The sequence below is a fragment of the Lepisma saccharinum genome, chromosome 21, assembly GCF_977018435.1.
Source record: "Lepisma saccharinum chromosome 21, izLepSacc3.1, whole genome shotgun sequence".
Lineage (NCBI taxonomy): Eukaryota > Metazoa > Arthropoda > Insecta > Zygentoma > Lepismatidae > Lepisma > Lepisma saccharinum.
The window spans coordinates 6859248-6875264 of NC_139249.1; the positions used below are offsets into that span (position 1 = coordinate 6859248).

Sequence of the window (16017 nt, forward strand, 5' to 3'; positions counted from 1 at the left end):
CACAAGAATGTTCCTTAAATTGTGTGTGTGTCACGAAAATTTTAGGCCGTCCGAAACCATTTAACTACAAACAATTCTGCGACATTATTCATATCTTGCCGGGTGAGATGGCTTTTGTAGCCAAAATATCCTAAGAGCTATGCCAGGGGTAGCAATAGATAGAGACAGGCCTGTACCCAGAATTTATTTTTAGGGAGGTGGACAGATCAGAAAATGTGTAACAAAAAGAAGATCCGAAATGCCGTTGGAGTATTAGATGTGACCGCCAATGCTATGGTATTATTGCAGCTAGACGCAGGCCCGTAGCTAGAATTGATCTCCAGGGGGGCTCACGGGGTTATAAAATGGACTTTTAAACCCAAAACCATTTTCAAAAGAAACAGTATTAAATTAAGGTAAATTATATGTGTGTGTGGGGGGGATTAAGTTAATACAAAATATACAATTTAGAAATATCATACAAACAGTACATTTTTTATATAGATTCTAAAACATCTGTTGAAGTGTTAATAATTGACTGCTACTGACATCATCCCTTACTACACACTCCAAATAGTTTATCATTCAAGAAAAAAAAGCACAATATTCAATAATAACGTCTACCATAAATTCCAACCCCGATCGAAGGCTACGGGCTTCCCAAGTTGTTTTCAAATCACCTCTCTTACCAAGCGACGCTAGTGGCAACCCTGCTAAGCATCCCTAGAAGTTACGTCAGAGCAATAGTTGTATACATACAGGTTAGATTTTTAACCACAAAAACTAAGCCTTTTCGAGGTAATGTTTAAAAGGGAACGTTACTTGTTTTTATGATATTGATTGAGCGATTTGTTGTTTAAAGTCCACTTTATACACATAGGGTAATCGGGACTGGACCTACAGTTTAAAGTAGGATCTGAACCACCATGTGCCTCCACCGGGTATCGAACCTGGGACCCCTTGATTACAAGGCGACGAAGTTATCATTCCGTCATCGGGGAAGCTGAGTGTTTTCATGATATCTACCAGCACCCTGTATATATAATCTTGGAGGGTAGAGGAAGAGAAAGATAAGCACAGAGGAGGCAAAGTGGAAAGAGGAGAGAAATAAAGGAGCTTTAGAAAGATGAAGAAATAAAATGGAAAATGGAAGAATAAGTGGTCAATTTTTCCTCATTTCATGGCTAAAAGGGAAGAGTGACGACCTATTGCCACATCTGTCACAGTGAAAGAATCATTAACGCGATTATCCACTATTTTGGGCTACGATGATTGGATTCGAAATCGACCACTTTTTTTAGATTCAGCATTTTTATCTTTGCTGAACTCTTAAAGAGATTTCTCTCACTTTAAACGCCAGATATGAAACTATAGAAGAGCGTTTAATTCTATAGGTCAGCAATTTTCAAGACTGGACTCCATGTTTACCATATGGCAGATCTGACTGGTTTACATTCCTTTGCGTGTAAGGCTACTACTTGTGTGCAAAGCGGGTAATTGTTATGGGGCCTGCTGCTGGGCATATTCAGCTGCTAACAGTCACTTAAACGAATTATTAAGAGATATAAACCTGGCCCTCGTAACAACATATGCATTATTAGAACTAAGGGGAATTGTAGGTTACGAATTGATAGGTTAGGAGCGCCGGGTTTAAAGCTTCTAGCAATCTTAAAGCGTAAGTCTGTACATTTTCTAGAAGCTTCAGAGCTACGATCTCACCAAGGGTCGTTCACTTATTCTACCAGCCAGTTGCTCTTCTTAGGCATGTCAAATATGCAGAATCAAGTGTAAAGAGACTTCCTGGAGTTGTGCTCGCAGGTAAACAGGTTGTAATTCTGCTAAGATATAGGAAATCGAATCTTGACGAATCGGCGTGGAGGAGTCTCCACTGGTAAAGGAATAGAGGAGAGAAATAGGATTATTTTTTTTTGGATTGGATTGGAATAGTGAACAGCGCTCGTCAGTTTTGGTCTGCAAGAAACTCAGTGTTACTAACTTAAGCCCCTATCACACAGAACTGGATTTCTAGTAGGAATGCCCTAGTTGGCGCTGAACTAACTTTCTAGGTAGCCTGGCTTGACTGGTAATCAGAGCAAAGTTTCGCCATGTGAAGATAATCTGTGCGTGTGCAAAGGAGCGTTTTTATCCCAGTGTTACTCCAGCAATATATAACGTATACAGCATGAAAGGCGCGTTGAGTTACATTTGAAACAACTAAAATATTCTTCGATACGTGTACAGTAAACGTTGTAAAGTATGTATTTTAGCAGCGCCATTGTTTTGTACCTAATAACGTTTTATACGAAACGTTATTCCTCTCGGTTGATTAGTTATCGGCTTTTAAAAATGTGAAGTGATGCATTGTTTACATCTCACGCGGCCGCCATTACAACTTCCCTCGTATGGGAACAAAAGTCTATCGACAAGTACGCTGATAAGTATCGTGTGAGGCGAAAACAGCAAATTGGTAGCCAGTCCAGCGCCAACTAGGGCATACCTACTGGAAATCCAGTTCCGTGTGATGCGGGCTTAAGCCTGACCAACAAGCTTGCAGTACAGGCTTCGTCCTGTAACTTCATCTCAACTTCATCATCAGAATTCACGTTAGACAGGCAATTAGCCTTCCCTACCATGTATGATTTAGGTTCGAAGGTTCTAAAATCCAAGTGTAAACTATTTTCCATTTTTAGTTGTTTATTTAGTGTACCATTTCCTTTAGTACCTTTTGCTCTTTACCACCGAGCTCACTATGAGCAGCAAGTTGCTCCACCATCTAGGATGAATGATGATTAGTGAGCTACATTCCCATTAAGATCCCTCATACCTAAGGGTATGATACGTGATTGAGATACGCAATTAGTTTTAATGGCTTAATAGTTGGATGTGGCCCGCATCAGACTCCTTGTTATGTAGTTACGATTCCCGCGCACAGCCTATGGCAAAAGTAATAGTAGGTGAATTGTCCACGTACATCCACTCTCTTTTCTGGAATGGGAGGGTACTAAAATTAAATTCTTAAAACATTATAGAATAAAAATAGAGGGAAGTAGTGATGCCATCTATGAATGTAATATACAGGGTGTCTCACTATTTCTGCGACATTAGATTTTTAAAAAATGCTATGCTGTCACAAAGATGTGTATCTTTAGTACAAGTGTGCGTATTTACAATTAATTGGTTTGTCGATTTTTTTAATATTTTCCATTTCAGACCATATCACTGACGATGAACGTTGAAGAAGTGCCGATTAAATCAACAGAATTCTGTTCAGGGATGAAGCGACCTTCCACACGCGTGGAAAGGTGAATCGACGTAATTGTCGCATTTGAAAAGACGAGAAACCAACAATCGTTTCGAGCTCTGTAGACACATCGATGGTCGCCATGCGGAGCACTAATTCTTTGTGGCATATACTTTGAAATAAATATATTTTTCATGTGTTCAATCTGTTTTTGGTAATTTAATATTTTTCAAAATAGGTAGTTACTTTTGAGACATCCTGTATATGGAGTCAGGTCGGTAGGGCGTCTTGACTGTCAGGGAGAGTGATATTAGGTCGGAATTTTTCCGACATCCTCCCTGCACAAATGGGTACCTAGGCACACCTGGAGGGTTAAAGGCTGCCGGTGAGTGATACTGATCACATCACCTCCAAAAATGACCGAGATCGAGAATGTGTGGAGCCCATCTCCACATCCCCTGTGGGCCTTCACGGCACAGTGAACTTTACCTACACACGAACAGATGTTTTTGTGCGTGAAACCCTGTCAAACGTGCACCTTTTTACGTGCAAACTGCAAATAATGTAATCCTGTGGGAAATGAGTTCTGAACGTCTTTAAGCTGGATAAATCTTTTCATTCTGAAGTTCAAGGCCTGGACACCTGCTACACCCAAGATGCCTTCAGAATGAAATAAAGCTTGTTTACGCCAGTACCAGGGACAGATGTATCTCGAAAAAAACTCTTTAAAGCAGATAACCTGACAACGTAAACCCGGTTGAAATTTGAGATGATTGTTTTATACAATATCTCAAATATACAGTATTTTTATTTTCTTGATCATAAGGTTGTAGACACTTATAAATTTGCACAAAACGGCTCTTTTTCCAATTGAGGTTTTCCAAGACAATTCAACGTAAGCAAACACACAGGTAGGAAATTTGTTCCTTTGCGTGACGTCATCAAGTCACATCGGTTCAATATACCACCTTGATTAAAGACCAATGCATTTGTGCATTTATTTACCTGAAACACTGGAACAAGACGAACCGATCCCCTGCAACGCTCTAGCGATGAACAAAACACTGTAGCTGCGTCCAAATGCAAATACTGTAAGAAATAGAACATTACATGAGCATTGACATGAAAGTTACTTTTAAAAGGAACCGATTTACAGTTACTCCTTTGAAAAAGTACTTAACTTACAGTTATTTGAAAAATAACTAGTGTAACGAACCTGAGTGTTTAAGATTTTATATTTATAAGAAGTTAAGATTTTTAAAATGTTTGTTATTTCAAATAATGTGCAAGTTGTCACAGATAATTATAGTTAGACTGATACAGTTGTAGTTGGAACTTTTATATATGTTTATAAATACGTCAAAATCTGTTCGTGTTGACGTCACTTTCTAATCTCAGCCGAGGAAGTGAACTAACCTGAATGTTTCTCATCTGACGACAGACTGAGTTTGAAAAACAATTGAAGGTGAAGGATCAATAAGAATTTGGAAACGGAGTGAATTGAAGTATAGATTTTGGTTTTCGAGTTTTCTTCTTGCCGATAAGTTCAAAGTAAACAATTAATTATGTATGTCATTTGACTTTCGTTATATGTAAGTGAATTGCCGACGTTAGTATTGAATGTACTAGTGTTTTACTGGTAAGTGATTATGAAATATACGCGATTATAAAACTGCGTTTTAACTTTGAAAACAGTGTTGTGTTTCTTTTCTACCCAGCAAGCCCTGATGATTTGCAGATTCTCATGTTCCCGACTAAAGGAGTAGCGGACTAACTTTGGAACGACTGGTGTCCAACTGGAGGACGTTTCACTAGGCTACTTATACAGTTACTTTCCGCTGGAAATTTTCTTACGAACAAATTATACACAATAATTGATCATAAATTGTAAAAATATAAATATATGAAGGCTTTCATGTCTGTCATTTATCTCTCTGGTACATACCCCTTTCCTGAGAAAATCGATAAGGCCTCCTAATTATAAAGTTATTGTTAACGTATTGTTATGGATCACATCGTATTGTTATGGATCACATAAATGATACATCATAAACAATAAATGAAATATGATATCTTGTCAAAAGGTATTAATTATTATGATCTCTGTGTGACTTAATAGTGTTTCTGGTTCTTTCTGATTAACCTTTGATAGTAGTCCTACGCTGATTGAGGAATGCCAGAAGTATTTATCAGAAGCACCAATCTTCTTGAAAACAGTTTTATTCTTCACCAACCGTTCATATAACTCTCGGAACCCTTACCCCACATATCAGACGCACAACTCTTAGATTTGTCTTGAGTTTGTCTCAAGACGCAGGAAATTTAAATTCTTGTTGCAATTCCGTAAAGAAACTGCGTGCATATTCACTGCTCTTCAAATAACGGAACGCATATTGTTTTGTATATACAAAAACAATACATCCTTTTTTCTGGCATGAAATGTCTATCAAATTTAGACTTGGTTTTCAAGATAACTCCTACACCTTTATAAAACGGGACAAATAGTGGCTTCTTAATAATATGGACCGAGACACGCTTCTGAAACGGGACTGTCCCGTCCCTAAATATAAGTCTTCATATTTTCATATTATTACAGTTAATGATCACTTGAGTAACAATTTAAGTGCCGTAAAATGTCACTGTAAAAGTAACGTTACCTGTGTTGCAAAAAGTAAGCCTTTGAGCTACTCACGCTTAAAAGTAATTGCGATACAGGTAACTATAGTAATATCCAAACACTGGTGATTATAAATAGTATCGGGGGCATCTGGGTACCCAATAATAAACCACAATCTAATGGACGAACTTCCACTTGCGTTTCTCTCGGTTGTGGGTTATCAACGTTTACTCCCGAGCCGCTCAATTGGTTATATTACAACTTAACGTCTGATTGAGGGAGCATGTGGTCTCCCGAAACATCACATCAAAAATGTGTTTAAATGCTTTAACAATCTAAACCACAAGAGGAATGATTCTATAAAGCAAACAGTACATACAGTCACGAAAACTTCCAATGAGACTGTTACAACCCAGAAGTGTGCATGACTGTACATACTCGTATAATGTAGTAAATGTTATTTTTCTGTTGGAAATCAGTAAAATCTTTAGAACGACGCCGTCAGATTAACACTAATCTGGGCTAGGAAGTCCTTCACTCTCTGGATGAGACACTGTAGTTACCAGCTGTTTGCATCAGCGTGTATTGCTTTTACTCCAACCACTCGCTTTCTCCCCTTCTCTACCGTTATGCGCTGCATTGATCCAGAGATTCCCGGGATAGTGTATAGGTGGTTGCTGTTGAATGGGAAATCTTGCCTATATTACATTATTAAAGTGTAGGATTTGAATTGAAGATCTGATCAAAACGGGAACCGATGTAATGAGAAATCCATTACAAAATAATTTTTAAAAACAAATTTCAGTATTTTCGGGTCATCAACTACAATGAATGTTTATTTCTTTGAATTAATAAAACAATTTAACAGAATTTCAATTACTTCTACTTTCAGAAATCAAAATTATGTTGTATATAAATTGCATTTCTCTTAAAAATTTCATTTAAGGTAAATTTATAAACATAAAAATAGTATTTTGAGGTCTCAGTTCGTTTCTCTGCCTTTCTTTGTTGTAGGTGTGATGGTGTGTGTGTGTGTTGGTGCGCGTGATGGTGTGTGTATAGTGATAGTTAGTGAGCAATACGGTAAGCATACTTACTGATTGTCGACAAGAACATAATGATGAAACCTGTGAACATCGGTATGCTGTAGCCAATTCTGGAAAGAAAAGAAATTTCAGCTTGAAATCACATGGATATAATATAGTTCTTATAATGAACCAGATCTACAACTTTACATTTTGTATTTGCTCTAGAAGAATTCAGTTATGTGTCGTACTCTACAACCGTTAAATTTTGTTGCTCGCAAATGCCTCTTCTTTAGTTTGCGTTTTAATTTCAACGTGGAACACAAAAATTTCCCACAAGCTCATATCTATGAACGGTAGTCCTATAAATGTATTATATTTAATATAAATATTTTAACAAAAAATACCAAAATCTCTACTGATTAGCTTACATACACCGTCAACTTTTCCCCAATACCTGAATAAAACAATGTATATAATTAATCTCTGTATAATGATAAAAGAAAATCATGCATGTTTATGGAGTTACAGCCATTGCAAAATACATTAAGTGAAATAGAGAATGTAAGTAGTGTCCGAGAGCACTGTCGGTACAACTGGGGGGGAGGGGCAAGAACAGTTTTTTTTTCTTGGTAGACAAGGCTGGTGCGGGGACAAACATTTGCAAAAAGAGGGGGAGCAACTACCACCCTCTTGCCCCTCCTAATCGTCGCCACTGCCTGTAGCCCAGTCAATGAAGGACAAAAAAAGGTCAATGTCGGGAATAATTCCTTAAAAGCTGAATTTTTGTCAGTTGTTAGAACACTACTAGTCGTGCAAAATTCCAAAAGTCCCCGCCCCTTCTCACGTGCTTCCCACCCAGCGCCCCCCAAACATCAATTTCGCAGAGACCCAGTTGTTGACCTGTATCTCCGTAACCAATGGTCGTATACAGGAAATCTTTTTTAGTCTTAATCCTCATTAGATGGGCTAGGAAAAAAGATTCCGGTTAATTTTTCGATAATGTTGGTGGTTTGGCCGCAATTAAAAAAATAATTAAAAAGTGATTTTTTAACAAATTAAGTGACAAGAAATTATTTCGAATAAAAGTTGTATCGTAATTTATAAACTTTAAAACGATATAAGTTTTAATATATTTTAATGAAAGATGCGCCAGAAAATGAGTCTCAAAATGGAGGAGAGCACCAAAAAAGTGTGCTTTTATCACAGTCCGGCGGTCAAGTCCGGAAACATTGACTTTTCGATAAAAGTAAGATAACTTACTTGATAGAATTAATTGTTATACAACTTAAGATATGTTCAGTCGAGTAGCCAATCGCCATCTGCGTGCTGATGATCCGACATACTGGATTTTTTTTATTTGATTAATCTCGGGAACGGTGGCACCTGTCAACTTCAGGATTTTTCAGAAATGCTCCAAATCCAAATAGTGTAAACTTTCATAATACGTATATCCATAAATCTATTTTCGAAAAATAAAAATAGAGGTTTTGTAAAAAACTGACTGTAGTACTTTATGTGAATAACTGCGAGTTAAAAAGTTTTAATAATTCTCAAACCAAACATGTTATGAAATGTTTGTTACAAAACTTTAGACGAACTGAAACCTCAAAATACTATATTTTTATGTTTATAAATTTACCTTAAATGAAATTTTTAAGAGAAATGCAATTTATATACAACACAATTTGATTTCTGAAAGTAGAAGTAATTGAAATTCTGTTAAATTGTTTTTTTATGTGAAAGAAATTAAACATTCATTGTAGTTGATGACCCGAAAATACTGAAATTTGTTTTTAAAAATTAGTTTGTAATGGATTTCTCATTACATCTGTTCCCGTTTTGATCAGATCTTCAATTCAAATCTTACACTTTAATAATGTAATATAGGTAAGATTTCCCATTCAACACCAAACACCTATGCACTATCTCGGGAATGTCTGGAGCAATGCAGCGCATAACGGTAGAGAAGGGGAGAAAGCGAGTGGGTGGAGTAAAAGCAATATACGCTGATCTAAAGAGGTGGTAACTACAGTCTCTTATCCCCCTCCACGCAATCCCGATTCCTCGAAAGTTTTCATTGGTTGTAATGGTCTTGAGCGTGAAATACCAACTGCAGGTTGTACAGAATATTGATGTAGTCTATAAAAAGAAGTTTATTTCATGAAGGCTCTTTCCCAGGTGAACAATTTGAAGTTCTGTCTCAAAGTGTCACACTGAGAGTTTTGGCCTCTTTTTTGTTTCTTCCTTGCACTAGTTTTCAAAACTAAGATATCTTGAGTCAGGTTCTGTGTTACAGTTGACAAGGTATACATCATTTGTAGTCTAAAACAAAAGCAGCAGTGCTGTTACATAACGTGAATGGGTTGAAGTTTGAAGTGGTATCCAAACTGTTGCACACTGCGATTGCAATCAACTCATCTAGTTTATAACATGCCAACACCAGGCTGTTTCTTTACTTGCAAGTTTTTAACTCATCCGATCTTGAAGGCTGAAAGGTTCAGAGTTTAAATAACTCACTCACTCTCTAGGATTTCTAAACCCGAAGGTTTATGGCTGAAGCAACAAAAGCCTTCCATCTGTCAAACTGGGCAAGATCAATCCAATCTTTTCCATCCTTACCGATTTCCTTTAGATCCATATGAACGTTATCCCCCCATCTTCATCCGGGCCATCCTATGGTCTCTCTTACCATCAGGTTTCCCAACAGAATCCTGTAAACTCTTATGTCCTCTCCCATTCGTGCCACATGGCCTGTCCATCTAAGTCTTCTTGAGTTAATTATTCTGATAATACCTGGAGAGGAATACAAATTGTGTAGTTCTAAATTACGTAACCTTCTCCACTCACCTGTCTCCTCATCCATTTTAGGTCCAAATATTTTTCTAAGGGTAATATTTTCACATACTCTTCATTTACGTTTGTCTTTTAATGTAAGGGACCAAGTTTCACATTCATACAATGCTATAGGCAAAATTACTGTTTTATTTATTTTAACTTTTAGTTTCTTAGATAGAGAGGATAAAAGTTTATGATGAGAAGTGTTTTGAGTTTAAGGCCATCCGGAAATGTGTAGTTATTGGGAAACATCCCAATCGTTTTTACTCGTTTTCACATGGCTAGAATGGGATATTTTGATCCACTTTTGTCAGCATGGGGATGTTAGAATAATAAAATATCGGTATTATGAAAGAACCTCCACACGTATAGTCATGGGGTTTTACTCTTGTCAACCCAGCTCTGCTGATTTCTGATAGAGAAGTACAGTGTGACAGTGGTCCTTGGATACCTCAATGGCCGACAATACTAGGTATTTGTTGGTGATAACTAGAGAGAAATCATAAAATATGCCGCAAGTAAGTAGTGCACTGGACGTTTCAAGTGTTGAATGGAAAATCTTGCTTCCAGTACATTATGCAAATTTAAAGGATACGATTTTGAAACCTGATCAAAGAAGGGAAACGAACTTCTGGAAAATTCATAACAATATATTTTCTAAATAATTTTCAGTATTTTCGTACCATCAATTACAAATGCTTACGTGTTTTTCTTAAGGCCATATTTTCAAAAAAATAAATTGGGTGTTATATAAATTGTATTTCTCTTAAAAATGTTATTTAAGGTAAATTTATAAATATAAAATATACATTTTGAGGTTTCAGTTCATCTAAAGTTTTGTAACAAACATTTCGTAACATGTTTGGTTCGAAAATCATTACGACTTTTTAACTCGCAGTTATTGACAAAGTACTACAGTGAGTTTTTTACAAAACCTCTATTTTGATTTTACGAAAATAGATTTATTGATATATTATGAAAGTTTACACTATTTGGATTTGGAGCATTTCTGAAAAATCCTGAAGTTGACAGGTGCCATCGTTCCCGAGATATACCAAATAAAAAATATCCAATATGTCGGACTCTTTTCAAGATGGCGGCCATCAGCACGCAGATGGCGATTGGATACTCAACTGAACATATCTTAAGTGGTATAACAATTGATTATACTAAGTCTCTTACTTTTATTGAAAAGTCAATGCTTCCGGACTTAACCGCCGGATTGTGATAAAGACGCCCTTTTTTGGTGCTGTCCTCCATTTTGAGACGCATTCTATGGAGCATCTTTCATTAAAATATATTAAAACTTATAAATTAGGTTACAACTTTTATTCGAAATAATTTCTTGTCACTTAATTTGTTCAAAGGTTACAAGGCAAAAACTTTAGAAAGTACTAGAAAAAAAAAACACTTTTTAATAATTATTTTTTAATTGCGGCCAAACCACCAACATTATTGAAAAATTAACCAGAATCTTTTTTCCTAGCCCATCTAATGAGGATTAAGACTAAAAAAGATTTCCTGTATACGACCATTGGTTGCGGAGATACAGGTCAACAACTGGGTCTCTGCGAAATTGATGTTTGGGGGGCGCTGGGTGGGAAGCACCGCGAGGAGGGGTGGAATTTTGCACTACTAGTAGTGTTCTAACAACTGACCAAAATTCAGCTTTTACGGATTATTCCCGATATGAAACCTTTATTGACTGGGCTAAAAGACCACCACGTAACTAAAATATCAGAAATTTGCAATGCCACATTACCTGTTAGTTAAAGGACCAACAAATGGATTCGTAATCAATTGGACAATTGCTTTGGATGCGAACATAATCCCCACCTCAACAGTTTCGTCCGTCAGCTCCTCGTGTCGTGTTTTCCTGCGTTGCTCTTCCGGCGAAAGTGTGGTGCTGTTTTCAACATTTGCTGAAATTAAAGGAAGATAAAGAACACAAGTGTAAAGAAGGAGCTCATGAAAATATAACCAGGTTTTGGTTTATCCTATATTACCCAAAGTTTTTTTCTAATTCATGGTTAACTGTTTTATTGGATCTGTGTGTGTAATTTACCTGCATTAAATCTGCCAACAATATACTATTAAATACAGGGTGTCCGAAAAATAACTCCAGGGTTTTGAATTCAAGTTATCTTATTATATTCAGAACAGGGCTCGAAATGGAAATGTTCACGAAACGGAACGCTTTATTTTCATCTCTTGTTACTAGAGCGACGAGATAACGTCTAGTGAACTCATGCGCTGTATTACAATTAATAATAGTTAATATTAAAATATTTACATAGCTAATCATCAAATAGTATCAATTAGATGAACAGAACAGTCAATCACCGTGTCTGATGAGACGAAACGGTAAGGTTCCAGATTTTCACGAACTGGAACGCTCCATTTCGAGCCCGATTCAGAATCTTAAATCTATGAGACGTGTTTTATGGAAGTGTAGGCTAATGTTAAAAGTTTCATTTCCTTTGGCGTAATTAAATTTACAGACATCAAACCGATCCACTTCAGTCCGCACTCGGGTAAACATATCTATAGGAATTTCATGTGTGTTTGTGGTTATTCTCTGGCGCAGGTGGTCAAGTGATTGAATTTTTTCTGGATGCACAATGTCTTGCGTATCCCCAAACAAAAAATTAATTGGAGTCAAATCGGGACTTCGCGGTGGCCAAGGAATGGGCTATCCATTCAGGCTATCCATTTTTCTGAGAATCGGGTGAACAGCTTAGCCCAGGGTTTCCAAAATTTTCGTTTCACATCGCCCCTTAGTGTTAAAAGATTTTTCCGCAGCGCCTAATTAGTCTGGTTAGGTTGCTTGTCTTAAGTTCAATGTTAAGTTAAGTTTCAAATTCAGAAACATTTTATGTGTAAAAAGTACTAAATAAGCACATATTTGGAACAATCATGTTATTGATGGAATTTGATGCGATGGTATGATTCTAAAACCATCAGTAGACTAACAAGTAAGTGTCATTTCAGTGAAAATATTGGAACATTTTGCGGCGCCCCTGTAAGCCAGCCGCGACCTCCGACTGTTCTGCTAAGTGACGTTGCTGCTATCTGGGGAGGAATGTGTGAAGCAAAACTTGTTTGTCGCTTCACGATAACGCTGCAAACACCATTGTATGCCGCAACAAAAGTAATATAATCGTGTTTGAAACCCCGGAGTTTTTCTTCGGACACACTGTATATGGGTATGTGTCTCAAGCATAGAATACCGCTACACATGTTCGCTCATCCAGGTATGCTCACGTATGCTAGCAAAACAGGCAGTCGAGTGAGGCACTTTAAATTACTTTTCGGGTTTAAAAAAAATACCTCTATACACTACAGTTGTTTATTGGATTCCAAGATAAATGAATTAACATTGGTTATCGCACGTGACCTTACACTCAATTTGAACTGACAGAATACTCCCAATGGAATAGGATATTGGCAGAGTCGCAGTACAATCACCGGCAATACAAAATGGGACACCTATATCCTGAAATATTAGTTTCTCTGTAATGCATTGTGTGTGTTGCACAACTCCAAGGTATCATCGCCGTCGAGTTAGGCAACACAGAATGTACTGCAGTGAAGGCAGTGTTGCAGGATATAAGTGTCCCATTTTTTATTGCCGGTGAGTGTACATCCATGTAAAGCAGCGTTTCTCAACCACAGGGCCCCGGCTTGAATTATCCCAGCCGGGAGAGGTTCCCCTGCACCAGTTTTTCCTCAACCAACTTCATTAAAATCAAATTAATTATAGCTAGTGAAGAGGCAAAAATAAATTTGGCATGCAATTCGCGGAAAAGAAGCGTTGGAGAATGATCGCTGCACTGAACGTACCTTCGGTTGAGGTCGAGGTCGTGTTGTTACTGTAGTGTTCCGTGGTCATCTCAGTCATCAGTTGTTGTCTTAGGAAGTCGAACTTCTTAGCCTCTAGGTCCGCGATGTTGGTGATGACGTCAGGAGGAATGATGGTGATTGACGTCCTGGAGGGGGGCCAATCTGTAGCATCTGGGTGTTCTATCTTGTGCAGGAACTCCGGAATGATCGGCACTGAAAAGTAGAGAGAACAAGGAATACATTAATATAGAGCATTCCCTGACATTCGCTACGAGACTCGGCGGCAAGCGGCCCGGCATCAGCGCTTGTCTTTCCCGGTGAACGGGTCAGCGACAGTCGCTTATATTAAACCTCGTAAAAAAGTTTAGAGTAACAGGGTCAGTTCTGAATAAAAGTGGAGAGGAAATGGGGAAATAAAGTATACAAAGACAATCCGCACACCATCCGTGAGTTAAGAGAGAGTATTGTACGAGAAATTGGGAGAATTACAGTAGACGAACGTGCACGTGTAAATGCCAATTTCCTTCGGAGAACTCAGAAATGTGTTGCAGCAGAGGGACATCATTTTCAACACCTTCTGTAGTCAAGGTTAGTACACACTATGAGAACTGTAATTTTAATAGCCGACCTAGCGACTGTCGCGGACCCCGTTCACCGGGAAAGACAAGCGCTGCCGCCGGGCCGCTTGCCGCCAAGTCTCGTTGCGAATGTCACGAAATGCTCTGTATAAGCAAGCTATAGTAAGCTTGCCACAAGCTTACGTGCTATCTGGGTTGCACCAAACATACGTTTCTTCTGAATAATTCTGGATAGAAAATGACCTTTTAGAGGTTTAGTTGAGTCAAAACAATGCTTAAGCGAGCAAAATGCCACTAAGATGTTCGTTGCACAGTAACTAAAGTGTTAAAAAAACCTAGAGCAAGGGCATTGCCTGTAGCGGCTTATTTATCGAAGGCCGAAAGATTTGTTTTTTCTAATTAACATTATGACTCGGTGCACACAGGCGTACAATGGAGTGGAGTGGCATTGTAAACGGTTTACCTCCCATCACGGCAGATGAACGCCAAAGGACCCCTCAGTAGAGAGGTTCTCTATGGCGAAGCGGAAGGGGGGACCGGCATCTGCTGTCAGTCGCAGGCCCCCACTCGTTCATCTCTGTTTTGTCCCCTGTCTGCCCGGTCGAATCCTGGCGGTGGAAATTACGCCGGAAGGGGTGGAGGGGCGGATGCCTATTCATATGACGCGTCTGAATTGATTTTTCTTTTTAATCTGCTGGCTTCAATACACTCGCATGCAAAACTTGTGACAGGAATTTGTGTTCAAATTTTAGTTCTTAATGTAAGCTACCAATAACTAAAGCTTTAAAAATACAGTATGCATGTGTTTATCTGTCTAGGCTCTCAGTATACGTACAGCATAAACTATACTCATTCTCAATTTCAGCAAAATATTACATATTACTTTGAACTACTACCTCCCTTCTGACAACATAAAAATGTAGACATTTTAAGAATTTGGAATTTCAAAAACATAAAGGACCCATTGTTGCAATATTTGACTGATGTTCTTCCTCTGACGTTACGTTTCTTTGACTAGGGTTAAGGTTGGAGGGTTTAGAGTGACCCTTTAGAATCACCATAGCTCTACCGAAACAGGAGACAAGAACAGTTTCCGATCATTCACGTGCCAAGTGTCGCTCTAAGGTTTGGTCCGATTTTCTTTGCTTGTGAAATTTGTGATACAGTAGGCTAAGCTTCAAAATCTATTAAATGAAAGTAGTGGCGGCGATTAGGAGGGGCGAGGGGGGCAGTTGCCCTCGCACTATGCTAAACCTTATGTGCCAAGGGAAAGTAAACTGTTCTTGCCCCCCTAGATTTGGAACCCAATCGCCGCCACTGAATGAAGGCAGGGTATTAGACAGAGCGTGGTTCAATCCAAGGACTATCGGATCATATGACCATATTACTGTTTTGTTAGAAGTATTCATGTATAGGTGAAACTTTGCCAGCCTTCGTAGCAAAGTAGTTAGCTAGGTACGGTATGCTACGGCGACAAGGGTCCTAGGTTCGAACCATGCATCGTCGTGTTTCCTCCTCCATCATACATCTTCGTCGTCGCGAGAGAAAAAATGATCATATAAATACGAAACTTGTTTCCAACATCCCTAGAATAAATAAAGCAACAATAACAAAGTTCCCTTTACAAGAAAAAAAATCCATCCACCTTCCCAGATTTAGGCACAATAAGCCAATCCTCAAGCACAGGAACGCGCAGCGGAACCGTTCTAACGATACACATTTGCTTCCAGATGGCAGCAGTGCAGCAATTATGACAAAAGAGCGTCGAAAATTGAAGGAACGGGGAGACCTCCCCCTCCGTTCCCCTCTTCGCCGTCCTCCACGTCAATATAACCTCTCCCTCGCCGAGGGATATCGAACACGCTTATTACATCACTGCACGATGAACTGGAAGGG

General features: G+C 38.4%; 1 protein-coding gene across 5 annotated transcripts in view; it reads right to left on the reverse strand.

The window, feature by feature from the left end:
- The window catches only part of Vmat (Vesicular monoamine transporter), a 253365-nt gene that overhangs the window by 32155 nt on the left and 205193 nt on the right, over positions 1 to 16017 (reverse strand). For all 5 annotated transcript variants that reach the window (XM_083143239.1, XM_083143240.1, XM_083143236.1 and 2 more), the window contains 4 exons: positions 13544 to 13756; positions 11463 to 11622; positions 6935 to 6993; positions 4226 to 4309 (listed from right to left, as the gene is read on the reverse strand). In XM_083143239.1, coding sequence (XP_082999365.1) covers positions 4226 to 4309; positions 6935 to 6993; positions 11463 to 11622; positions 13544 to 13756 — 516 coding nt within the window. The remainder of the gene's footprint in view (positions 1 to 4225; positions 4310 to 6934; positions 6994 to 11462; positions 11623 to 13543; positions 13757 to 16017) is intronic.